Raw genomic sequence first — 26,528 nt, 5'->3', positions numbered from 1 at the left:
CTGAATCCCAGCATGCTGCAAGCTGCCAGGAGAACCACACCAGGTGCTGCCTGGTGATCCAGAGCCATGGCTTTAGTAGGAGCTGGCGTAATATTCATCTCAATGAAAAGATTTCAGAGGCTAGTTGAGCAGGGCATCCACTGGACAACAGTGCCATGCTGGGAGCAGATTAAACACCTCAAGTCCATGTACTGCAAGGAAAAGTACTCCAACTGCCAGACTGGTCGCATGCCCCTGCTGTGGGGAGCTCAGCATGGTGCTTGGCTGACAGCACAGACATGATTTCCTCCTGATTGCAGAGTGTCTTGTCATGAGGCAGGAGGAAGGAGAGGCAGGTGTGACAGGAGCTGCCCATAGAACTTAGTGCTCCCAGTCAGGACCCCCAGCAGGACAGTTAGCAGACAGTCCGGGCGGATCCCCTCAGGTCCTGTTTGGGGTGGACCACCCTGGGGAGACAGAGTGTGGAGCTGGACTGGGGCCCCGATCTACAGCCTGGTAAGCACCAATCATCACATTTTCTATTATTACTGCCAAGTATTTCTTCTTTGGTACATGAGGGCAGGATTTTGGGATATGACAAGTAATTTTTTTTCATGCAGGAGGATGCTAGATTCCAGGAGGACAAGTGTTTAGCTTGGGTGGTGGGTACTACACTTCAACTCCCCTATGGGATATTCCCTACAAACTGCCACTGCCCCACCATGAGCTACCCAAATTGGATGCCAGGAGTAAAAAAAAATTAAACACCACAGAATACTGTTTATCCTGGGTGGCAGCTGTTTAACTACAGCCACCCATATAGAATTCCCGCCCACCCCTCCCCACACTCGCAAGCTACCCAAGATGGATGCCAAGGAGGAGAAAAAAAATGAAACAATTATGTAAATTCAACACTCTGTTTCATACATTGTATCCAATTAAGCCTTCCTATAAGGGTACAGAATTCATGGCCTAGCAGGCATGAATGTGGAATTTTGCCAATAATGCCTTTTGTAAAACCGGGATTGACTATGTAATGTGGCTGTATTCCTTGGTTTTCCCATCAACTACTGCTTACAAGCCTATCTGGCTACAGCAACTGGTAAAGTTAATTGTGACTGACATTGCTTTTAGTTTATTCATCCTGTTATTGGTACAGACACGTACTTTGGCTACCACATTGCTGTTCCCTATGGTAGCACTTATACGTCCATAGGGCTTCAAAAAATGGTAAAGTTCTTTGCGACTGTCACTCATTCATCCTGTCAACGCTACATTCGCATTCTTTGGCTAGACAACATTTGCCCCACGTTGTGGTGATGGTATGTCCATTGCAAGTCCATTTTTATTCTTCTGGACTCTCTGAATAGGCCATTTAAGATGATTGCTCATGCAGCAGGTAGTGCAGTGCTCATGCAGCAGGTAGTTTTTTCTCTTGATGGGGCAAGTGATGTTTGGGGCAACAGTGTAACCAGGTCGCTGGTCTTGAGTCCACCAGGTTCTTAGGAGTTACCCTTAGCTGCTACACCATGGTAGTGCACTGAACGGCCACCCCGACCAGTCTTAGGGTATGTCTACACTACGAAATTAGGTTGAATTTATAGAAGTCGTTCTTTTAGAAATCGTTTTTATATATTCGAGTGTGTGTGTCCCCACAGAAAATGCTCTAAGTGCATTAAGTGCATTAACTCGGCGGAGTGCTTCCACAGTACCGAGGCAAGCGTCGACTTCTGGAGTGTTGCATTGTGGGTAGCTATCCCACAGTTCCCGCAGTCTCCGCTGCCCATTGGAATTCTGGGTTGAGATCCCAATGCCTGATGGGACTAAAACATTGTTGCGGGTGGTTCTGGGTACATATCGTCAGGCCCCTGTTCCCTCCCTCCCTCCGTGAAAGCAGCAGCAGACAATCGTTTTGCGCCTTTTTTCTTGAGTTACCTGTGCAGACGCCATACCACGGCAAGCATGGAGCCTGCTCAGGTAACCGTCACCGTATGTCTCCTGGGTGCTGGCAGACATGGTACTGCATTGCTACACAGCAGCAGCTACCCATTGCCTTCTGACAGCAGATGGTACAATAGGACTGGTAGCAGTCATCGTCATGTCCGAGGTGCTCCTGGCCACATCGGCCAGGAGCACCTGTGTAGACATGTGTGCAGGGACTACATTAGAAGTGACTTGACCAGGTCATTCTCTTTAGTCCTGCAGTCAGTCCTATTGAACCATCTTATGGTGAGCAGGCAGGCGATATGGATTGCTAGCAGTCCTATTGTACCATCTTCTGCCGGGCAGGCAAGAGATGAGGATGGCTTGCAGTCCTTCTGCACCGTCTGCTGCCAGCCAAAGATGTAAAAGATAGATGGAGTGGATCAAAACAAGAAATAGAACAGATTTGTCTTGTACGCATTTGCTTCCGCCGCCCCCCCGCCCACCAATGCATGCATCATGGTGCTAATGGGGCAGGTTCATGCTGTGGAACGCCAATTCTGGGCTTGGGAAACAAGCACAGACTGGTGGAACCGCATAGTGTTGCAGGTCTGGGACGATTTCTAGTGGCTGTGAAACTTTCGCATGCGTCAGGGCACTTTCATGGAACTTTGTGACTTGCTTTCCCCTGCCCTGAAGCGCATGAATACCAAGATGAGAGCAGCCCTCATAGTTGAGAAGCGAGTGGCGATAGCCCTGTGGAAGCTTGCAATGCCAGACAGCTACCGGTCAGCTGGGAATCAATTTGGAGTGGGCAAATCTACTGTGGGGGCTGCTGTGATGCAAGTAGCCCACGCAATCAAAGATCTGCTGATATCAAGGGTAGTGACCCTGGGAAATGTGCAGGTCATAGTGGATGGCTTTGCTGCAATGGGATTCCCTAACTGTGGTGGGGCCATAGATGGAACCCATTCCCTATCTTGGCACTGGAGCACCAAGCCGGCGAGTACATAAACCGCAAGGGGTACTTTTCAATAGTGCTGCAAGCTCTGGTGGATCACAAGGGATGTTTCACCAACATCAACGTGGGATGGCCGGGAAAGGTACATGACGCTCGCATCTTCAGGAACTCTGGTCTGTTTCAAAAGCTGCAGGAAGGGACTTTATTCCCAGACCAGAAAATAACTGTTGGGGATGTTGAAATGCCTATAGTTATCCATGGGGACCCAGCCTACCCCTTACTGCCATGGCTCATGAAGCCGTACACAGGCAGCCTGGACAGTAGTCAGGAGCTGTTCAACTACAGGCTGAGCAAGTGCAGAATGGTGGTAGAATGTGCATTTGGATGTTTAAAGGCGCGCTGGCGCAGTTTACTGACTCGCTTAGACCTCAGCGAAACCAATAATTCCACTGTTATTACTGCTTGCTGTGTGCTCCACAATATCTGTGAGACTAAGGGGGAGACGTTTATGGCGGGGTGGGAGGTTGAGGCAAATCGCCTGGCTGCTGGTTACGCTCAGCCAGACACCAGGGCGGTTAGAAGAGCACAGGAGGGTGCGGTACGCATCAGAGAAGCTTTGAAAACCAGTTTCATGACTTGCCAGGCTACGGTGTGAAAGTTCTGTTTCTTTCTCCTTGATGAAACCCCCCGCCCCTTGGTTCACTCTACTTCCCTGTAAGCTAACCACCCTCCCCTCCTCCCTTCAATCACCGCTTGCAGAGGCAATAAAGTCATTGTTGCTTCACATTCATGCATTCTTTATTCATTCATCACACAAATAGGGGGATGACTACCAAGGTAGCCCAGGAGGGGTGGTGGAGGAGGAAAGGAAAATGCCACACAGCACTTTAAAAGTTTACAACTTTAAAATTTATTGAATGACAGTCTTCTGTTTTTTGGGCAATCCTCTGTGGTGGAGTGGCTGGTTGGCCAGAGGCCCCCCCATCGCGTTCTTGGGCATCTGGGTGAGGAGGCTATGGAACTTGGGGAGGAGGGCAGTTGGTTACACCGGGGCTTTAGTGGCAGTCTGTGCTCCAGCTGCCTTTGCTGCAGCTCAACCATACACTGGAGCATATTGGTTTGATCCTCCAGCAGCCTCAGCATTGAATCCTGCCTCCTCTCATCACGCTGCTGCCACATTTGAGCTTCAGCCCTGTCTTCAGCCCGCTACTTACTCTCTTCAGCCCGCCACTTACTCTCTTCAGCCCACCACCTCTCCTCCCGGTCATTTTGTGCTTTCCTGCACTCTGACATTATTTGCCTCCACACATTCGTCTGTGCTCTGTCAGTGTAGGAGGACAGCATGAGCTCAGAGAACATTTCATCACGAGTGTGTTTTTTTTTCCTTTCTAATCTTCACTAGCCTCTGGGAAGGAGAAGATCCTGTGATCATTGAAACACATGCAGCTGGTGGAGAAAAAAAAAGTGACAGTGGTATTTAAAAAGACACATTTTATAAAACAGTGGCTACATTCTTTCAGGGTAAACCTTGCTGTTAACATTACATACATAGCACATGTGCTTTCATTACAAGGTCGCATTTTGCCTCCCCACACCGCGTGGCTACCCCCTCAACCCTCCCCCTTCCTTGTGGCTAACAGCGGGGAACATTTCTGTTCAGCCACAGGCAAACAGCCCAGCAGGAACGGGCACCTCTGAGTGTCCCCTGAAGAAAAGCACCCTATTTCAACCAGATGACCAGGAATGATATCTTACTCTCCTGAGGATAACACAGAGAGATAAAGAACAGATGTTGTTTGAACGCCAGCAAACATACACTGCAATGCTTTGCTGTACAATGATTCCCGAGTACGTGCTACTGGCCTGGAGTGGTAAAGTGTCCTACCATGGAGGACGCAATAAGGCTGCCCTCCCCAGAAACCTTTTGCAAAGGCTTTGGGAGTACATCCAGGAGAGCCGCGAATGCCAGGGCAAATTAATCCTTTCACATGCTTGCTTTTAAACCATGTATAGTATTTTAAAAGGTACACTCACCGGAGGTCCCTTCTCCACCTGCCGGGTCCAGGAGGCAGCCTTGGGTGGATTCGGGGGGTACTGGCTCCAGGTCCAGGGTGAGAAACAGTTCCTGGCTGTCGGGAAAACCAGTTTCTCCGCTTGCTTGCTGTGAGCTATCTACAACCTCCTCCTCATCATCATCTTCTTAGTCCCCAAAACCTGCTTCTGTGATGCCTCCATCTCCATTGAAGGAGTCAAACAACACGGCTGGGATAGTGGTGGCTGAACCCTCTAAAATGGCATGCAGCTCATCATAGAAGCGGCATGTTTGGGGCTCTGACCCGGAGCGGCCATTCGCCTCTCTAGTTTTCTGGTAGGCTTGCCTCAGCTCCTTAAGTTTCATGTGGCACTGCTTCGGGTCCCTGTTATGGCCTCTGTCCTTCATGCCCTGGGAGATTTTAACAAAGGTTTTGGCATTTCAAAAACTGGAACGGAGTTCTGATAGCACGGATTCCTCTCCCCATACAGCGATCAGATCCCGTACCTCCCGTTCGGTCCATGCTGGAGCTCTTTTGCGATTCTGGGACTCCATCATGGTCACCTCTGCTGATGAGCTTTGCATGGTCACCTGCAGCTTGCCATGCTGGCCAAACAGGAAATGAGATTCAAAAGTTCGCGGTTCTTTTCCTGTCTACCTGGCCAGTGCATCTGAGTTGAGAGTGCTGTCCAGAGCAGTCAGAATGGAGCACTCTGGGATAGCTCCCGGAGGCCAATACCGCCGAATTATGTCCACAGTACCCCAAATTTGACCTGGCAAGGCCAGTTTAAGCGCTAATCCACTTGTCAGGGGTGGAGTAAGGAAATCGATTTTAAGAGCCCTTTAAGTTGAAAAAAAGGGCTTCATCGTGTGGACGGGTACAGGTTTACATCGATTTAACACTGCTAAATTTGACCTAAAGTCCTAGTGTAGACCAGGGCTTAGTGCTAAAGGCCTATAGACCCACAGCAACCACTCCCCAGGCCCCTGATAGGATGGACAGGCAGCACTCCATTGGGTACCCGGACTACATAAAGACCCCAACAGGAAAAGGAAGCTGTCTAAGCAACAGACTATTGCCTGGTGGTTCCTGCCTGACCCTACCTTGTTCCCCTGCAACCTTGCCCCACCTCACCTCCCCAACCCACTGACCCAACCCAGCTCCTTGGGTTGCACCTTCTGGTAACTGACCCCTGTGAGAACTCCGGCCATTTCCCCAGACTGCCTCTGATACTGATTGACCTCCCAGCTACCTCACAACCTGTGCACACTTGACTACTGCTCTGGACTGCCCCTTAGCCATCTTGTCCACCAGGCATTACGGTTTGCTCAGACCATGTCAGTCTCCGCCTGGATTGTCCTACCCAAAAAGCGTATAAAACTCACAGGTGCAGAGTCACAGGGGATGCTGAGCCTCCAGGAGCAGATCACTTGCCTGCAGGTGGAAAACCAAGCTTTACAATGGACCAACTTTGTGCAGAAAACCACACCCTTCAAGAACAGCTCACAAGACTGCAAAAGGGAACATCTCCTGCAGCCTCACAGCCCACATTGCCTTCAGGAGCCAAACTCACAGAACCTTACCAGAGTGCTACAACGGGGGTTTAATGAAGCAGTGCAGGGTATATTTCCTGGGAATTGGCCAAGCGCCTCAAAACAGGCAGACCCATTCATAAACTGGACCACAGTACCTAGGGCCCTACCAGATCTGCAGGCAGATCAACCAAGTAACCCTCAAACTTCAAATTCCCCAATATCTTAAGGTGCAACCTGTATTTCATGTCACCCTCCTTAAACCCCTCTCCAACAATCTTTTTCCCAACAAAAACAACTTCCCCCTCCACCAGTCCAAGTCCAAGGCAAATACCTGGTCCACAAAATGTAGACTCATAGATATGAAGAGGGAAGATATGGTACCTCATCAACTGGGAAGCATACAGGCTGGAAGAGCGGTCTTGGGAACCATCAAGTGCACCCTCCAGAAAAAGCCAGAGCCTTCCACAGAGTCCATCCAGACAAGACTGCTCCTTTGGTGCCAGGATGGGAATAGGGGTTATCTCAAGACCCCAGTATTAAACACATGCCCACCAGCATCATCCTTAACTGCTGCACCACAGTAGGGCACTGAAATGCCATTCCTGACCAATAACCGTAGTGCTCAAGGCCTACAGACCCACAGCAACTACACTCCAGGTCCCTGATTGGATGGACAGGCAGCACTCCATTGGGTACCTGGACTATATAGAGGCCCCAACACGAGGAGGAAGGTGTCTGAGCAACAGACAATTATCTGCTGGTTGCTGCCTGGACTGCCTTGCTGCTTTGCCTGACCCTACCTTGTTGCCCTGCTGCCTTGCCTGATCTTATCCTGCTACCTTGCATTCCTAATCCGCTGACCCAGCCCCTTGGATTGGATCTTCCAGCTATTGACCCCTGTGAGAAACCTGACCATTGCCCTGGACAGCCTCTTATATGGATTGACCTCCCGGCTACCTGACAACCTGTGCACAATTGAGTTCTGCTCCAGACTTCCCCCTACCCTGCTTCAGACACTGGGCATTAGAGGTATGCCTCATAATGCAAACTTTGGTTCATTTTCATCATGATTTCATTCCCCTCTGGGAACATTATGTCTGAAAACTTTTCATGGAATAAAAATTCCAGATGATTTCTCAGATTTCTGGGAAGAGAACATTTTCTTGGACCATGCTGGTAGCTCACTAAGCCTCTCTGCTCAATGGATACGCAGTTCCATGGCCAGTTTTCTAAAACTCTCCCTTGCATAAGTTGATAGGATCCCACCACTAGAACAGCACTTTTTTCCATTCTAGTATTTCAAAAATATTTATGTTCCCCAAAGTTAGAGCCCCTATTGGTGATTGTCCCTGACCAATGATGTTTTGTCTTGCATCCACTCCATAAAAATGTTCACCTTTAACCTTGCAGATGTGGTGGAGAGCGCAGCAGACTGCAATCACATGGCCGGCATTGCCCACAAGGGCACCCAAAGAGGTCAGTAAATTGCACCATCTCACTGTTATCCTGCCAAAGCTACACTCCACAACCATCCCATAACTTCTGGTCATGTAACTGAACCTTCTTCTGCCAGGTCCCGTGTTGTCTGGATATGGTTTCATGAGCCATGCTAGGATCAGGTTCCCCAAAATAATGGTAGGCACCAACACACCATTGATAATGATATTATTAGGAGGAAGTAAGGCCCCAGCTTCTCCCAGCAGGTAGTGTCTAGATCTCCTGACAACCCACACGTCAGGCACTTTGCCATTGCTATCAAAGTTGGTGTTTATGAAACTGTTCATGAAATGCCATCCAGTGTCTCGCCGAATGTCTATTCCACTGCACAAACCATTCACCTGCAAGCAGGGGCAGCTGATCATGGCTTGTCCCCAGGCTGGAACAGAGAGAATTTGAGCAGGTTGCATAGCCAGAATTGATTTTTACAGTATGGCAACCTGAAAGCACTTCCGCACAGGCGATCGGGAAAGACAGACAAGTTGTAGCACTGGAGCAGCTCCATGTGGAGAGGACGCCAAGGACTATGAGATTCATAGATTCATAGATATTAAGGTCAGAAGGGACCATTATGATCATCTAGTCTGACCTCCTGCACAATGCAGGCCACAGAATCTCACCCACCTACTCCTGCGAAAAACCTCTCACCTATGTCTGAGCTATTGAAGTCCTCAAATCGTGGTTTAAAGACTTCAAGGAGCAGAGAATCCTCCAGCAAGTGACCCGTGCCCCATGCTATAGAGGAAGGCGAAAAACCTCTAGGGCCTCTTCCAATCTGCCCTGGAGGAAAATTCCTTCCCGACCCCAAATATGGCGATCAGCTAAACCCTGAGCATATGGGCAAGATTCACCAGCCAGATACCCAGGAAAGAATTCTCTCTTGTAACTCAGATCCCACCCCATCTAACATCCCATCACAGCCCACTGAATATTTAAAGATCAATTAATTGCCAAAATCATGTTATCCCATCATACCATCTCCTCCATAAACTTATTGAGTTTAATCTTAAAGCCAGACAGGTCTTTTGCCCCCACTGCTTCCCTTGGAAGGCTCTTCCAAAACTTCACTCCTCTGATGGTTAGAAACCTTCGTCTAATTTCAAGTCTAAACTTCCCAATGACCAGTTTATATCCATTTGTTCTTGTGTCCACATTGGTACTGAGCTTAAATAATTCCTCTCCCTCTCCGGTATTTATCCCTCTGATATATTTATAAAGAGCAATCATATCTCCCCTCAACCTTCTTTTAGTTAGGCTAAACAAGCCAAGCTCCTTGAGTCTCCTTTCATAAGACATCCGATGAAGTGAGCGGTAGCTCACGAAAGCTTATGCTCAAATAAATTGGTTAGTCTCTAAGGTGCCACAAGTACTCCTTTTCTTTTTTTCATAAGACAGGTTTTCCATTCCTCGGATCATCCTAGTAGCCCTTCTCTGTACCTGTTCCAGTTTGAATTCATCCTTCTTAAACATGGGAGACCAGAACTGCACACAGTATTCCAGGTGAGGTCTCACCAGTGCCTTGTATAATGGTACTAACACCTCCTTATCTCTACTGGAAATACCTCGCCTGATGCATCCCAAGACCGCATTAGCTTTTTTCACGGCCATATCACATTGGCGGCTCATAGTCATCCTATGATCAACCAACACTCCAAGGTCCTTCTCCTCCTCTGTTACTTCCAATTGATGCATCCCCAGTTTATAACTAAAATTCTTGTTATTAATCCCTAAATGCATGACCTTACACTTCTCACTATTAAATTTCATCCTATTACTATTACTCCAGTTTACAAGGTCATCCAAATCTTCCTGTATGATATCCCGGTCTCTCTCTAAATTGGCAATACCTCCCAGCTTTGTATCATCCACAAACTTTATTAGCACAGTCTCACTTTTTGTGCCGAGGTCAGTAATAAAAAGATTAAATAAGATTGATCCCAAAACTGATCCCTGAGGAACTCCACTGGTAACCTCCCTCCAGCCTGACAGTTCACCTTTCAGTAGGACCCGCTGTAGTCTCGCTTTTAACCAATTCCTTATCCACCTTTCAATTTTCATATTGATCCCTATCTTATCCAATTTAACTAATAATTCCCCATGTAGCACGGTATCAAACGCCTTACTGAAATCTAGGTAAATTAGATCCACTGCGTTCCCTTTGTCTAAAAAAATCTCAAAGAAGGAGATCAGGTTAGTTTGGCACGATCTACCTTTTGTAAAACCATGTTGTATTTTGTCCCATTGACCTCAATGTCCTTAACTACTTTCTCCTTCAAAATTTTTTCCAAGACCTTGCATACTACAGATGTCAAACTAACAGGCCTGTAGTTACCCGGATCACTTTTTTCCCCTTTCTTAAAAATAGGAACTATGTTAGCAATTCTCCAATCATACGGTACAACCTCTGAGTTTACAGATTCATTAAAAATTCTTGCTAATGGGCTTGCAATTTCATGTGCCAATTCCTTTAATATTCTTGGATGAAGATTATCTGGGCCCCCCGATTTAGTCCCATTAAGCTGTTCAAGTTTCGCTTCTACCTTGGATATGGTAATATCTACCTCCATATCCTCATTCCCATTTGTCATGCTACCATTATCCCTAAGATCCTCTTTAGCCTTATTAAAGACTGAGGCAAAGTATTTGTTTAGATATTGGGCCATGCCTAGATTATCCTTAACCTCCACTCCATCCTCAGTGTTTAGCAGTCCCACTTCTTCTTTCTTTGTTTTCTTCTTATTTATATGGCTATAGAACCTTTTACTATTGGTTTTAATTCCCTTTGCAAGGTCCAACTCTACTTGACTTTTAGCCTTTCTCACTTTATCCCTACATGTTCTGACTTCAATAAGGTAGCTTTCCTTGCTGATCCCTCCCGTCTTCCACTCCCTGTATGCTTTCTGCTTTTTCTTAATCACCTCTCTGAGATGCTTGCTCCTCCAGCTTGGTCTACAACTCCTGCCTGTGAATTTTTCCCCCTTTCTTGGGATGCAGGCTTCCAATAGCTTCTGCGGCCTTGATTTAAAGTAATCCCAGGCCTCCTCTGCCTTTAGATCCATAAGTTCTTCAGTCCCATCCACTTCCCTAACTAATTTCCTTAATTTTTGAAAGTCAGCCCTTTTGAAATCAAAAACCCTAGTTGCAGATTTATTTTTGTTAATCCTTCCGTTCAGTTTGAACTGAATTAGCTCATGATCACATGAACCAAGATTGTCCCCTACAACCATTTCTTCTATGAGGTCCTCACTACTCACCAAAACCAAATCTAAAATGGCATCCCCTCTAGTCGGTTCAGCAACTACTTGATGAAGGAATCCATCAGCTATCTAGGAAAATCTGAGCCCTATTTTTATTACTAGCACTTGTCCTCCAGTCTATATCTGGGAAGTTAAAGTCTCCCATGATCACGCAGTTTCCATTAGTATTTACTTCATCAAAAACATTAAAGAGGGCTCTATCCATATCCAAATTAGATCCTGGCGGTCTGTGGCACACCCCAACACTATCACAGGGGAGGCTCTAGTAGTTTTCTTCCCCAATGTGATTTTTGCCCAGATGGACTCTGTCTTACCCATTCCATTGCTTCTTATTTCTTTACATTCTACCTCATCATTGATATACAATGCTACTCCACCACCTTTACCTTTATTTCTGTCTTTCCTAAACAGCACATACCCTTCAATACCCGTAGTCCAGTCATGACTACTATTCCACCATGTTTCTGTTATCCCTATAATATCTGGTTTCACTTCCTGCACCATAGCTCTAGTTCCTCCATTTTGTTACCTAGGCTCCTCGCATTGGTGTACAAACATCTTAATTTTTGCTGTTTGGCCTCGCTCACATTCTGTACCCAATTAGGCACACCTATGAATACAGGCTTGGAATAACAAGTAGCTATAGTGTCATTGTGGACATGGCTACATAGGGTATGGCACACGTGCATCTCTGCAGTGTGGACTGGCAGCTGGCTTGACTGACATGTGGACAAATGCATATGAGCCAAGACATGGGTAAACTCTCAATGTAGACATATCCATAGTCAATGGTATATTAGCTTTCCTGTGGGGCTGGGCATAACACACATTAGCATTAATTTAGTCCACAGCCTATTTCTTTTTCTGGGCCCAAATACCACTGAGAGGAAGCATCAAAGTACAATTTTCAAATGAGGTGTTTGGATTCAGGCTTTGTATTTTCCAATTAAAAAACCCAGGGTGCTTTTTCCTTTTGTGAATCAAATAAATATGAAGAAAAGAAGAGGGACATCTGAACTCCAACTGGGCTTACCAGGTTAGAAAGCTTCCAGACTCTAAGGGGAAACTAATGGTTCAAAACATTGGTAATATTAAGTTCACACTGACTAGGAACAGGTTGAGCAGTAAATCTGCAGGGTCACAGAGAATAATGGATGAAGAGGAAATTGGATGGAAAAAGGATTTCCTATTTCAAATATTTTATTTTGTAGAAATGGAGTTGGGAGCAGGGATGAATGTGCTTTCTTAGGAATACATTATGCACCCCACTATTTCTAATATCTTAGACAGACGTCCAGAAACAAAGGCTACATCCCACTAAACTTCTTTTTCTTATCTTTCAAGCCACGAAAATGGGTTTCAAGATTCACCAATGCATGCCCTCTCTCCCCATCGTTTTGCTACGTTCAGCCTTTTTGCAGTCTTTCATTGCTTCAGAATATCTGGCCAGACCCTCAGGTGGTTTAAATTGGCATAGCTCTACTGATGTCAAAAGAGCTATGCCAATTTACATCAGCTGAATATCTGGCTCATTTTATTTGGCATTAATAGACAATAATAATAGCAACAGCTTGTATGACTTTGTATTTTATACCATCCTACTGCAAAACAAAGCCTCTTGAAAGCATAGTCTGTTGTAGACCTAATACCATAATTCATACACTTCCATCCAACAAGACTTTGTGTTAAGGGACCTAAAGATGCATCAAATCCCTTTTCCACAGCTCCAACAGCAAGTAGCAGTATGTTTACTATGTGCTGCTGAATTATTTTCAAATTTCAAGAGTATTGTGGAGTAAAGAGGGTAATTTTAAATTGTGGGATACCAAGTAATTTTAAGTTTAGAGAAACAAGAAGTGGTAGGCTGGCACTTACTGATTATTGTTCCTCTTATTGTCAACTCAGGGGTGTGACTCCCACTATTTTAGTCACAGGGGTTCTTTTAGGGGACACCGTAATTGAGACCAGAATCACAATTATTAGCAATGGCTATTTTATCATTAAAGAAAGGCAAAGAAAACATTAAACAAAACAACACAAATAATAAACTGGTTATTTCCATTACAATCGCACCTGTGTGCCTCTCTGTGCAGAGTTTTGGGAGAGATGCCATCGAGAGTGAACTCGACTCTTAGGTGTTCTTCATCTGGTAAATTTAATCCCAAAGTATATTGTTTCATTTCCCAAAATTATTGTGAATTCATTCATATTTGAACTGCCTATAGCTGAGCAAACAAATTTGTTTATAAGTAGGTAGATCCTGTTTATTTTATAATAACCAGCTAGTTTATACATGAGAAAGTAAGCAATCTTAACTGAATACTATGAAATCAAAGGGAGTTACTTAGAAGAAGCCATTTAAAGAGTCACCTTAAATTAGGCTATTTAACCAATATAAAGAATCTAAAATCCAATTAAGTCCCATTATTTCTTGGTTTATTAATGTTTAGCCCTCTCCAAGAATACATGGTCTAACCATTTGGTGATTAACAAGAGAAACTGTTCATATTTTAAGTTACAATTGCATTTCAATATTCCAATAAAATCATTACAAGAGTTTTTAAATCTAATCCCTTGACAGTGTATTAGTTAACTTTTTCTCACCAATCCACATTCAACTCTTGGGGAGGTTGTCCTTGGCTTGTTCTCTTCTTGAGTCTTCTGTTTTTCTTGTAAGCTTTAGTGGTCTAGAACCCACTTCATCGGATGCATCTGATGAAGTGGGTTCTAGCCCACAAAAGCTTATGCCCAAATAAATCTGTTAATCTTTAAGGTGCCACCCGACTCCTTGTTGTTTTTGTGGATACAGACTAACACATCTACCCCCGATACTTGTTTTTCTTGTGTGTCTCTGGTAGCTTGCTTGTAGAGATTGACAGGATAAGTTGTGGAGTGCTTGCTGTTTAAGCAGAGTAGCAGAGCAGGTGTGTGTGTGAGGGGTGTTTACTTCAGAGTTTTTTTATACTCTTCTCCTTCCTAATTCCATGGAACTGTAGGAAAACACACCTTTTCCAGGTTTGTTTAGATTCAAAGTCGGTTGCTGTCACTCTTTCACTGGCTCTATGCCTTTGGGATTGGCTTAGGTGACACCTATAGCTCCTGAATACTCGTCTAATTGCCTTTGTTATTCTTGTGGCAGGACAGCATCAGACAACTTTTAAACTGAGTTTTAACTCTCTCTTTTTATTCAGTTCACTTTCTGAGATATTCCTTCCATTTTATTAGAATTTGTCAGGAAATGAAATTTTGTTTTTAAAGAGTCCAAACACTCCTATTATTTATAGGAGCCAAGTGTTTGGCTCTCAAAACAGTTTTTTTAAATTAAATAATTCGCAGAAAGTCTTTTGCTTAAATAGTTATTTAACGAGTTATTAGTTCTTTATAACAATTTTTGGAGAGATGATTCTTTGTGTCTTCCTCAGATGGGTGAGGGAGTTGTTTGCCCACTGCCAGGAATTAATTAATTAATCAATTCCCCATTAATTTAAATATTCTACTCTTAAATGTCTTCTTACATTACTAATTAGTTCAGCAAGGTCTCTAGATCCTATGTCAGTACATAAAGCATTTTACCATTGTCATAACCATACAGCTAAGGGTAGCCTAGAATTCCTCCTTACCTGTAAGGGGTTAAGAAGTTGAAATAACTTGGTTGGCACCTGACCAAAAGGACCAATGGGGAAAGAAGATACTTTCAAATCTGGGGCGGGGGGGGGGAAGGGAGGGAAGGCTTTGTTTGTGCTCTTTGTGTGTGTGTTCTCTTGGGAAGCAGAGAAGCACGAGGTCAGAAAACTCCTTCTCCTATAAACCATCCTAAAGTGAGTCTCAATATTGCAAATAGAGTAAGTAAATAAGGCAGGGCGCATTAGATTACCTTTTGTTTTCAACTTGTGAATTTTCCTTGTGCTAAAATGGAGGTTTATCCCTGATTTTTTGTTACTTTAAAGTTTTGCCTAGAGGGGAATCCTCTGTGTTTTGAATCTGATTACCCTGTAAAGTTACCTTCCATCCTGATTTTACAGAGGTGCTTCTTTTACTTTTTTTTCTTTATAATAAAGTTTTGTTCTTTAAGAATCTGGTTTACCTATTTGGTTGGTATGTTATTCTCAAGCCTTCCCAGGAATGGGGTGTAGGGTTTGGGGGGATATTTTGGGGGAATAGGAATTCCAAGTGGTCCTTTCCCTGATTCTTGTCTAAATTACTTGGTGGTGGCAGCGTACCATCCAAGGACAAAGGATTTGTGCCTTGGGGAAGTTTTTAACCTAAGCTGGTAGAAATAAGCTTAGGGGGCTTTCATGTGGGTCCCCACATCTGTACTCTAGAGTTCAGAGTGGGGAGGGAATCCTGACAACCATTTATAAAGCTATGATATTAGGAGCTTTGAATTTAGCTAACATATTTGCAAACATGTATTTCACAAAGTTGTTTGACATTTCATTTAAGAAATAAACAAAAGGTTTAAAACATTTCCAATTACACATATATTTCCTATAAGATTTTCTGAATGAAGATTTTAGGGTAATTAAAAAATTCATTTCAACAGAGATATTTATAGACTTTGTTGTGTGGATTTACTTAGAAGTTTCTCTTCGGAGGGTGAAAAAGCCCACTTTACCCCTAGATTTATTGCTTTGATAATTCAACCCTACATTTCTTTTCAAAAGCAGGTCTCTTCCTAAAACGTGAATGTTTTACATTGTTTGTCTTGAGATAAGGCTGACATTTGTATCAAACCGATATTTATATAAGGTGGGGGTGTCTAGATGAGACACTATGGGGTAATGAACATTGTTTTCTGACTAAGGAGGGGAAACTTCCTGACATTTGGCTTATCTCCATGGTGATAGAAACCTCATGGAATTTCTTTGATTAGCTTGAATATTTTGTGTCATAACTAGCTAATCATACTATGTAGTGTTATATTTTCAAATATCCTGGCTGTAACATACTTGTAGCTATATATCTTAATATTCCATAAAGACACAGACAACTTTGTAATGGCCTAACCAATGACCTAACAAATAGTTTCATTAATATCATTTTTTCACCAATATTAAGGTCTTTTTCTCACAGTATGCTTGCACTTGTCCCTCTAAGAACAGCTGACTTTGCTTCCCAACCTTCTCCCCTGCCCCTTCTCCCACAAAAAAAAAGAAAAGAGAAAATGACTGATAAAACATCCAGTGTGGTATAGAAAGAATATGAATTATAAAACTTTAAAATATTTCAGTTTTCCTCAGAAGTCTTATCCTTTTCTAACCATAACTAGGATCTCTTTGTTGGGAAAATGGGTTTATTTCTTTCAATCCATATTCTGCTCTCTCTACACATGTGGAAATCCCTATTTGCCAAGGTTTGGGGGGCACTAGAAATGTCTTGTATGGATAAATTAAACAGCTAGACACCAGTGAAAGATTTGTATCTTTCTAAGTGACTTATATGGTCCCCATCACCTTATCATAACCCCTCACAATCTTTAATGTATTTATCCTCACAACACTCCTGTGAAGGAGGAAAGTACTGTTATCCCCATTTTACAGATGGTGAACTGAAACACAAAGAGATTAATCAATTTGCCCAAGATCATACAGGAAGTCTGTGGTGGAGTAGGAAATTGAACTTGGGTCTCCTAAGTGCTAGCTAGTGCCCTAATTCCTGGACCTTCCTTCTTTCTGGTGCCTGTAAGAAGAGTGAAATACCAGGGCTGAGCTCTGCTCTTGCAATCAAAGAGAAGCATTTGGCTTACTGTACTAGCTATCTGATTACAAAGAAAATTTGATGTTCTTCTTGCTATCTCTATTGTAAGGGACTGCATTCATTTGGAAGACTTAAAACTGCCTTCTGATGCATTCATATTAGAATTGCCACTTTTGAGAATGTGTTCAGTGAGCTGAGGTGAAAGTGGGCCAATACGGGCCGGTACGGTGTACCAGTAAGAAGTGGCTGCCGGTATGGGCCCGTACACAGCCGATATTAAAGCACTGCAGCGGCAACGCTTTGACATCACTAACCCTTTTGCACCACCCCCCACGTCAGTGGCCCTGCTGATAGGGTCCTTAAACCACGTGCATGGCAGCGCTTTAATGTCATTGCCCCAGTAAGAAGTGGCTGCCGGTATGGGCCCGTACACAGCCGATATTAAAGCACTGCAGCGGCAACGCTTTGACATCACTAACCCTTATGCACCACCCCCCACGTCAGTGGCCCTGCTGATAGGGTCCTTAAACCACGTGCATGGCAGCGCTTTAATGTCATTGCCCCTTTTGCCCCCCCCAAGGTCTGCCAGAGTGGGTGGAGGGGAGGGGCAGCTGCCCTGGGGCCTGGTGATTTAAAAGGGCCCAGGGCTCCCAGCCGCTGCTACCGCAGCAGCGGCCAGAGCCCCAGGCCCTTTAAATTGCTACTGGAGGCCTGGGCGGCGTGGGCCAGGCAGCGCTGAAGGGCTAGCTAGGGGAGGCTGACCCCCCCAGCTCTGCCCCTTCTGGCCGAGGCCCCGCCCCTTCCGGGGCCAGTTAAGACTTTTAAGTTACTTTCAGCCCTGTCAGTGAGACAAATTTGGACACCCATGATGTTGCAATGTTTCACTCACAATATGATGATATTGCATCAAAATGGCACCATGTTAGACAAAACATCACAACATAGTGACACAGTGTCACCATGTGATGTTCGCAAAAAGAAAAGGAGTACTTGTGGCACCTTAGAGACTAACCAATTTATTTGAGCATGAGCTTTCGTGAGCTACAGCTCACTTCATCGGATGCACCATGTGATGTTGTTTTGCTGGCTCCAAAGTTATTTCAGGCTCATTTAAGGTCACAGGTTCACCCCATCAATACTCAGGGCAATTCCTAAATGGGGAAACCAAGATGGGTTACCACGTTGCCATTATTATTATGTGTACTCTGGTAGTACCTCAGGTACCTCGAACGAGGATCAGGGGACCGCACTGTGCTAAGTGCTGTCCATGCATATAACATGAAAAGATGGTCCCTGCCCTTCCATGCTATGTATCTTGTAATATCAACTCCTGCACTTTAGTACATATGGAGAAAGCTCCTAAAGCTTTAAGGAGATGACCAAATATGCCTAAGCTTTAGAATTTTATTTTAGTCCATTTCCCACATGCTTCCTTCTGAGAGTGAGAAGAGGCAAGAATTTGATTTATTTAGTTTACCTAGAAAATCTCAGTGGTATATCAATATTGTGTTTTCAGGAGCATCCAGAGTGAGATTTAATTATAACGCTTCCCTCCACTCTGCACAACACTCTCACTACTTCAACCAACCACAAATGTGCCTTATGCAGCTATTTTTAGGTCTGAAATTGTGTCTAGGTTAGAACTGGATTAGTGATAGCACACTGCTTAACCTTCGAGGCAGAAGCTCAAGACTGAGCTATTTCAGTGTTTCCAGCTGGGAATCATGTCTTTAGCAAAACACAATACTGTTCATATAGTACACAGTGGTCTCCTGGCTGTGAATACTCAGTGCATGTGAAAGGGTAGTATTATCAGTTGATTGGACCTCAATCCTTGGGCAATTGTGCCAAGAAATGATGGTTCTAGACAAGCAATTTACAGAGCGACATCAAGAATCCACATGTCCTTTCATAGGAAATCCTTTTCTCTATGCCAGAACTTGCAGATGAATGGATGACTTTACAACCTAGTGAATGGAACTTCTTCACCTATCATACAGTCAATCTGTGGAACTCATTCCCAGGGGAATTTGTGAAGGCCAAAACTATCATTGGATTCAAAAAAGAATTATTGAAGTTTATGGAGTTCAATGGCTATTAGCCAAGATGGTCAGGGATGCAACCCCATGTTTTGGGTTCCCTAGCCTCTGACTGCCAGAAGCTGGGAGTGGACGACAGGGGATGGATCACTCAGTGATTGCCCTGTTCTGTTCATTCCCTTTGAAGCACCAAGCATTGGCTACTGTCAGAAGACAGGATATTGGGCTAGATGGACCATTGGTCTGACCCAGTATGGCCTTTCTTATATGTCTCTTGAGATTACAATGATTTCATAACCACACCACAGGACTGGAGGTCAGGAGGCCTAGGCTACATTCCCTGTATTGCCAGTAAGACTTCCTCTGTGACCTTGAAAAAGTCACTTAATGGCTCTCTGCCTCAGTTTCCCCATCAGTAAAATGTGGACAATAATATTTATTTTCAGGTATGTTTTAAATAATTATTGTTTATAAAGTTCTTTGAGATCTTTGCATGGAAGGTACTCTATGAATGCACAGAATTATTATGACAACTGATGATTTCCAAAAGCAATCAACGCTTATTATCATTATAATATTCAAGCATTGTTTGAGAGTGACATTATTTCATGGTAAGGAAGAACCTCTCAACTTTGAATGTACTAAGAATATGTGTATTTTTGCAGGATGACAGAAAGGCACAAAGAGTATTGTGACTTCTGGCTTCCCAAATGACGCACCGTATTGCATCAGGCACCCTGGAAGCCACAAAAAGACCATCTGAAATACGTCAAAATGTATGTATGTATGTATGTATGTACATCCACAGGCAGTCTTTTTACAGGGGCGCCAAGAGGCAAACAGAGAGAAACTGAAGCAAAAAGGATTTAGATGGAGTTCAGATTACAGTTATATTCTCAGTTGATAACACTAGGAAATTAGTAGAAGGCCCACAAGACAACTGTTTGATGTTGGAATGTGCAGTTCCCCTTCATTCAGGGCAATGGAACCCTATGTTTTCTGTGTCTTTGTACACTGAATTATAGTAAGTCAAGAAGACAGAGTTTATTATGACCACCTTGAGTCTGTAAGTACCAGCTGAGACAGAATGTTTTGGTTGGCAGCAAGTGGTGTCATGAGTGCTCCCACTGGCCCACCCCCCTGTGCTGGAAGTGAAACGGTTTAGAAGTGGTGAAACGGAAGATACAGTGTGATGGGAAACCTAAATTGCAACATAAAATCAACAGGTCCTACCTGTGCCTCACTCATTCCGTAGCGTGGGCTATCTGATTCCTGTTGCCTCTCATGATTTTTTCTGGAGTGAGAGTGAAGAAATTCTTTGTATCTGGGAATGTCCTGATTTTGCCTGATAAAATCTTCAAGCCTTAAAACCTAGGTTGGCAGGCAAGAACAACAACAACGACAGATGAAAACTTCCCCGTTCCCCAAAACCCATCTGCTTATCTTTAATGTAATCCCAGAGAAGCAAGATACAGGTCAGTTAATTTGTTATTCTGGGCAGGACATCAAATGTAATGAGATGGAAAAGCAAATATGGTGTTGAGCATCATCAGTGCATGTCACCATTGCATTGAATTCACTTATAATATGATGAGAACAAGGAATTTCCTGGCCTCTGACAGCTTGTTTCCTGTGAGATAAAATGTTAAAAATGCTCACAGGCAAAAATCTCTGAGTAGCATATGAAAAGGAAATATTATGTATGGAAAGTTTTAAAACAGGTAACATTTCCCTAGGAGATCTGGCTGATGCAAGGGAGAAAGCTGGGAGAAGATAAAAATGCCGTCCAGATTCATGTAGATCAAAATTCACAATTGTCAGCATCCTTACAGATGTACTGTTTCTCTGGGTAAAGAAGTGCTTTCATGAGGGTTCTGTTTTTATTTTGACAGGCAAATTATTTATCGAACCTTCAGTCATTATACTCCATAGGATAAACATTTTGACAGATATACTTATTTGGCAAATGCATATTATTTAGCCCATAGATTATACACAAGTGCTACAAAGGCATCATCTGGATTTTAACATGTCTCAGACTTATTTTTCAGCTGGATTCTGTATTAGAATAGACACTTCTATGCTAAAAATGGATTAGGGATACACTGTGACTTTGCACAGCCCTTAGCAAGGCCTGGTGTGTAAGCTGCAGCACTCTCAGAGACACTATGACTCAGAGACATACCTCTGGGTCCCAATTCCTCCCCTGCATCCTTTTCTTTCCTGGGAGAGGGGTGGGACTAATTGCTGCCCTATACCAGCAGTAAATTACTATCTATCCCATGCAAGCTCAGCTACTCTGGCTAGTGAGCATGGAGGATAGAGCCAAAGCTCCATCCATTCCTTTCCCCTCTCCGTCATGTGCTCCATGGAACGAGTAAGCAGGTTACTTCTAGGCACCTGGATCCAAGATCTGGGGGAGCCCATATAGGGGAGCTAGTAAGGTTCTTATTCCCCTCTTGCATGGGCACATAGTCCAAGTCACAATCTTGCCCTCATTAAGTCAAATTTCTCATTAGAGAGCTATGGAACAAAAAACAAAAATCAACAACAAAAAAAGAGTAAGCCTATATGAAGCTCAGTGAAAATTAATATCATTTTGTTAAAATCTTTGTTGACATTTAAAAATAATAATTTCTGATATTTCTACCTATAGTCTTTGCAAATTTCCTTGAAGGATATTGCACACAGCAAGGATTATGAATCTCATTAAAAATCTTTCGAATGAGAAGAAAAATTAAGAGTCCTTTTAATATCACAGTGGATTTATGCCCAGCATACCTCAAGTGAAGAGTCCTGAAGTTTCCTACTTAGGGCTTCTTTCTCCTTCTCTAGCTGCTTTATTTCATTCTCAGCATTCTTTCTTAATTCCTCTAACTGTATCTGAACCTCCTAAAAGTAAATTAAAAAAATTACAAACATGCAGGAGCATGCCCAGAGTATACATCATAGAAGGAAGGAAAGGAAGTGTCTCAGTAGGGTGGAAGAGGTATGGACAATATGTTTCAGGAACATGAACAGAGGCAGATCACAGGAGTCCATACAGTTCTATGAAAGCTAATAATAATACTTAAGCACTTGAATGGCACTTTTCATCCAAGGATTGTCAGAGCTTTTTGCAAAGAAAGTTAAGTATCCTTGTCCCCATTTTAGATCTAGGGTTTTAATTAGGGTTTTCTGTTGCACCCCTCACTGTAGTATCTAAGTGCTGTTGGATGATGAAACAGAGACAGAGAAGGGAAGTGATTTGGCTGAGGTCACAGAGTGAATCAGTAGGAGAGCTTAAAATAATGGTCTTGACTGGAAGTCAGACCAGAGCTAGACCACATTGTCCCTTAGCAAAGGATTGCAAAAGCATTGGCAGAGAATGCATATTAATAGATAATGGAGTTCGGTCACTAATTTCTGCATTTTAGAAAATATAATTATTAATCAATATTATGAAATCATATCTCATTACTTTGCAAGCAACTTTTATGTGGAAAAATCATTGAGTGCAAGTCTCCTACAAACAACCCATTAGAAACTGTTATCCTTGACCCTGATGATGCTTCCAGCATAACTGAATTGTGGTGAGGATTTCCATGTGAGGGCGCGAGGGAATTTCAGCTGAAGAAATCGATACACTTTCTCACGACTTAGTTTTAGGATTCACACTCTGTCATGTCTCTTCAGATTCAGCAAGGCTGCCTCCATGCATTCTGCATAGCCATAACAGTTTATTCAATAATAGATACTGCTCTCCTGTAGTGTCTCTCCTTACATTAATTACAGAGTCATCTAAGTGTTTTGTTCTGTTTCTGTGATCAGCATAGGCTTACACTGGCTGTGGTCTCAATCTTCCACCAAAAAGCAGCTTGGAGTATTAAAACTGCAGTGGGTAGATGACACTTGTCTGATATTGCTTCTATGTTCAAGAAGGGTTAAAGTTGTATTAATGTAAAAACCATCCATCACATTTTTAAACATGTATTTACTATATCATCAAAGTCTGATGACTGATAATCTCAGTAGAGTTTCTAGTGGAAAGGTATGCACATCTCAGAAATCACCATTACAACTGCAACCTTAATGACAACCCCAGTGGAGAAATCAAAAATTAAATGAAGATTGAACTGCCATCTCTCACCCTTAGAAACTATCCCTCCAGTTCAAGGTTGATGCCCATTGGCAGGAGAGTGACTGGAAGCTTGCAGTGATGCTGCCCATGATGTATCTGCTCAATGGATGGAGGATTTCAGTGTCTAGGGTCGTCAATCCAATGCTTTTATAGTTAATTAAATCTCCTTTCAGGGCATGCACAACTTTGTACACATCATTGTCAAAGCAGAAGGTGGGGATTTACCCAGTTTAACTCATCTGACTCCCTGTGCTCTGAGCTGAACATGTACCCCTGAGTGTCTGAATACCTGCACATTTAGAGTGCTCATTTGCTATAGAAAGACTGAATATGCAACTCCTAAATATTTCCTTGGGCAGTCTGTTTGAAGCTCATTTGCATACTTGCTCTTCTCATCTGTGTCAACTTGCTGACTGAAAACATTTCTCCAGCAGCTCTTGAGAGACCACTTCAGGAGGTTGGGGGGAAGGGAGGGGGAAGGTGAACATGCCAATTCTATGAACTTCAGCCCCAATGGAAGTCTATAATGTTTAAAGCAGAATGACTTAAAAGCATTCAACATAACAGAATGTGAATGTAAACTCCTGAAGAGACAAGTAATATAATTAAAAGGAAGGTACAAGGTTAGCAAACACAAGTAAAGACCGTGGAGTAATGGGGATTCCTCATAGCTAACAAACAAATGGAAATCTAGCACCAATTCACAGTGTGGAGGTGCTGTGAACTGGCAGACAGAGATTAACAGAGAACTGAGAAGAGAGTTGGAATAGACAAAATTAGTTTTAAAAGAAAAGGAGAAGAACAAATGGTCTTGTGGTTAAAGCACTGAGGATCAGAAATCTACACAAGCTTTCTGTGTGAGCTTTGGCATGTAACCTCTCTATGTCTGTTTTCCTAGCTGGAAAATGGGAATATTATCATCTCTCCCTACCTCATGAAGCTGTTGAGGAACTTAACTCATTAGATCCTGGGACAGAAGTAACAGTAGCAGTGAAAAATATTATTTGACAAAAACAAGTTTTGTTTTACTGTTTATGGAAGATGCCTACAAGCAGTATCTATATCTGTGCATTTATCACTGACAAAAAAAGTAACTCACATTTGAACCTGGAAGTTTAAATTGTGCACACAGAAAACGTCCTGTGGCTTTTCCCAGCGCCATTTGGCATACACATGAGATTGCTCACATAGATACGTGCTATTCACAAATAAGGGGTCGGATTTTCAGAAGAAGGCTTCCCTTTGTGTGAGCACAACTTTGCCTGTTCAAACACCTGGACACGCCCTGTTCAAATACTTGCACTTTCATGGTCAGGGGATGGAATTTTCCACACACAGTTCCCTTTTTGACAAATGAGATTTTGTGCATTTAAACTCTATTGCTGCATGCACATGTATTAGTGCTTCAAAAAAAATTTGAACAGCACCTAGCACAATGGGGTCCAGCTCTTGACTGGAGCCTTTGAATGCTATTGTAATATAGCTATATATTATTATTAATGAGCGTATGTATGCAGATGTTTTGCACATGCAAATGTGCACACACATTAAAGGGGGCCAGGCTGTGGCCCCTTAAAAAAACAGCGTAGAAAAACTATGATTTTTTTTAAAATAAAAAAATTGAAGGGTTTTTTAATTTAAATTGGATTTTTTTTATTTAAATTAAATGCAGTTTTATTTAAAATTAAATTTGAAACTGACAACTTTTGTTGAGGCCTAAACTTATTATAATACATGAAATAATTTAAATAACTACAATAAATATTAAAGAGTACATGTTTGTTGCCAAGTTTTAAACAAAATCAAACCACTGAATGGGTGGAAGTCACTGGCTAAGCACTGGAAGCCAAGTTTGCTGAAGTGCTAAACCAGCTTTTGACATCAATGGCCTCTTCTGTAGGTTCAGAAACAATATTTTCTTCATTAGTTTATTCAGCTAGATCAGTTCAATGACAAGTTCATTCAAAGTTAAGAAACCAACTGGGAATTGAAACAGCAGGAAAGCTTGTTTTCTTTCACCAATCTATGAATAAAAATTAGATGTGAGAGAATGTGATCTCCTAGTTCATGAAGGACACGGTGATCAAAAATAATCAGTTCAATTCACTAACTACAGATAATACATCCTTTGTTTAATAAAATCAGTTAGTTTTAAATGCAAAACATGTGTTGATAAACTTTTTTTCTAATGTATCCAGCATTTAAGGTTGTTTTATTTAATTTTTAAAAAGCTGTTTTTTGCATTGTTAACTTGAAATTCCATCCAAATAGAGTTTGACACAAATCACAAGGGAAAAAAAGCACCATCTAGTAAAAAGTTAAGCTAAATAATTACTTAAACAGATGTGTATTAGATATAGGGTATCCTACCGGTTAGCAAAAAGAAACACCAAATTTAGTGTAAAGGCTATACTTAGTTGCAAATCAATCTTTCTTTAGGGAAATAATTAAAAGGTACACATGCAAAATTTGATTAAAATCGATTATTTAAATCAAAGTTTTCTGCTTGCTGATTTAAATCTCATTTAAATCAAAGCGATTTAAGTCAATCCATCCTGTTTAAAAATTAGGGTTACTCACAATACAAATGAAAACTCAAACTGCTTTGCACTGTTACATCGAAGAACGTGCGTTCAATCCCCAGACTTTTGCTCCCCAGGCTCGCAGGGGCTAAGAGTACTACAAAACAAGGTACTCAGCAGCTAACAAGCAGGGCAGAGTGCCTTACGTGGCTTAGCAGCAACCTCCCTTATGCTCTTTACAAGGATGTGTGCTCAGTGATTCTTAACCAGAAGTGGAACTCCAAGGAGAAAAGTGTAAAAGCAGAGAAAATAGGGTAGGGAAGCCCTTGCAGCTCCAACAAGGATGTGAATGATACCCAGACCAGTTGGTCTGATTGCTGTGTTGTGTGCTCTAATAGTTTTGCTTATATATCTTATAGACAGAAATAAGCAAGTCCCATTAGGAGACAGAGGGCCAAATTCTTTTCTGATTTAGGCTCTGATTCAACATGCCATTTAAGTATATGCTTAATTTTAAGTCCCATTGGGATTTAAGCACCTGCTTCAAGTTAAACAGGTGCTTAAGTGCTCTGCTAAATTAGGATGGACTTAACACATGTATTTAGGTGCTTTGCTGTATCGAGGCCTTTGCAATGTGCAAATTCACTGAACCGAAGGGAGTGCAACCCACGGACACAAGAGCAGAATTTATCGCAGAGGGTTATTTATCAAAAAACTACATCTCTCTGATGAATCTCTTTAGCGACTGGGTGCCAATGCTATGCCAACAGTTTAAATTAAAGTGCAGTATAGACTCCTACAGTATTTCCATGACTACTGTTGTTACCAAGGCAACCTATTTGGATCTGAGGGAAGACAAGAATTACTCCTACTGATTGGAATTAAGTATGGAGATTAGTATCAGTTTATTTAGTCTCTTCTGTGCCTGGGTGGCCACTGGTTCCTGCAGTCAGCAGCAACATCTG

General features: G+C 42.7%; 1 protein-coding gene across 1 annotated transcript in view; it reads right to left on the bottom strand.

The window, feature by feature from the left end:
* FAM184B (family with sequence similarity 184 member B) overlaps positions 1 to 26,528 on the bottom strand; it is a 93,139-nt gene that overhangs the window by 20,749 nt on the left and 45,862 nt on the right. The window contains exons 6-7 of the mRNA XM_073342436.2: positions 21,703 to 21,813; positions 20,155 to 20,292 (exon numbers count right to left, since the gene is read on the bottom strand). Of these exons, the coding sequence (XP_073198537.2) occupies positions 20,155 to 20,292; positions 21,703 to 21,813 (249 nt within the window). The remainder of the gene's footprint in view (positions 1 to 20,154; positions 20,293 to 21,702; positions 21,814 to 26,528) is intronic.

This window comes from Lepidochelys kempii, chromosome 4, assembly GCF_965140285.1.
Source record: "Lepidochelys kempii isolate rLepKem1 chromosome 4, rLepKem1.hap1, whole genome shotgun sequence".
NCBI classification, from domain to species: domain Eukaryota; kingdom Metazoa; phylum Chordata; order Testudines; family Cheloniidae; genus Lepidochelys; species Lepidochelys kempii.
This window is presented reverse-complemented; position numbering and strand designations above follow the sequence as displayed.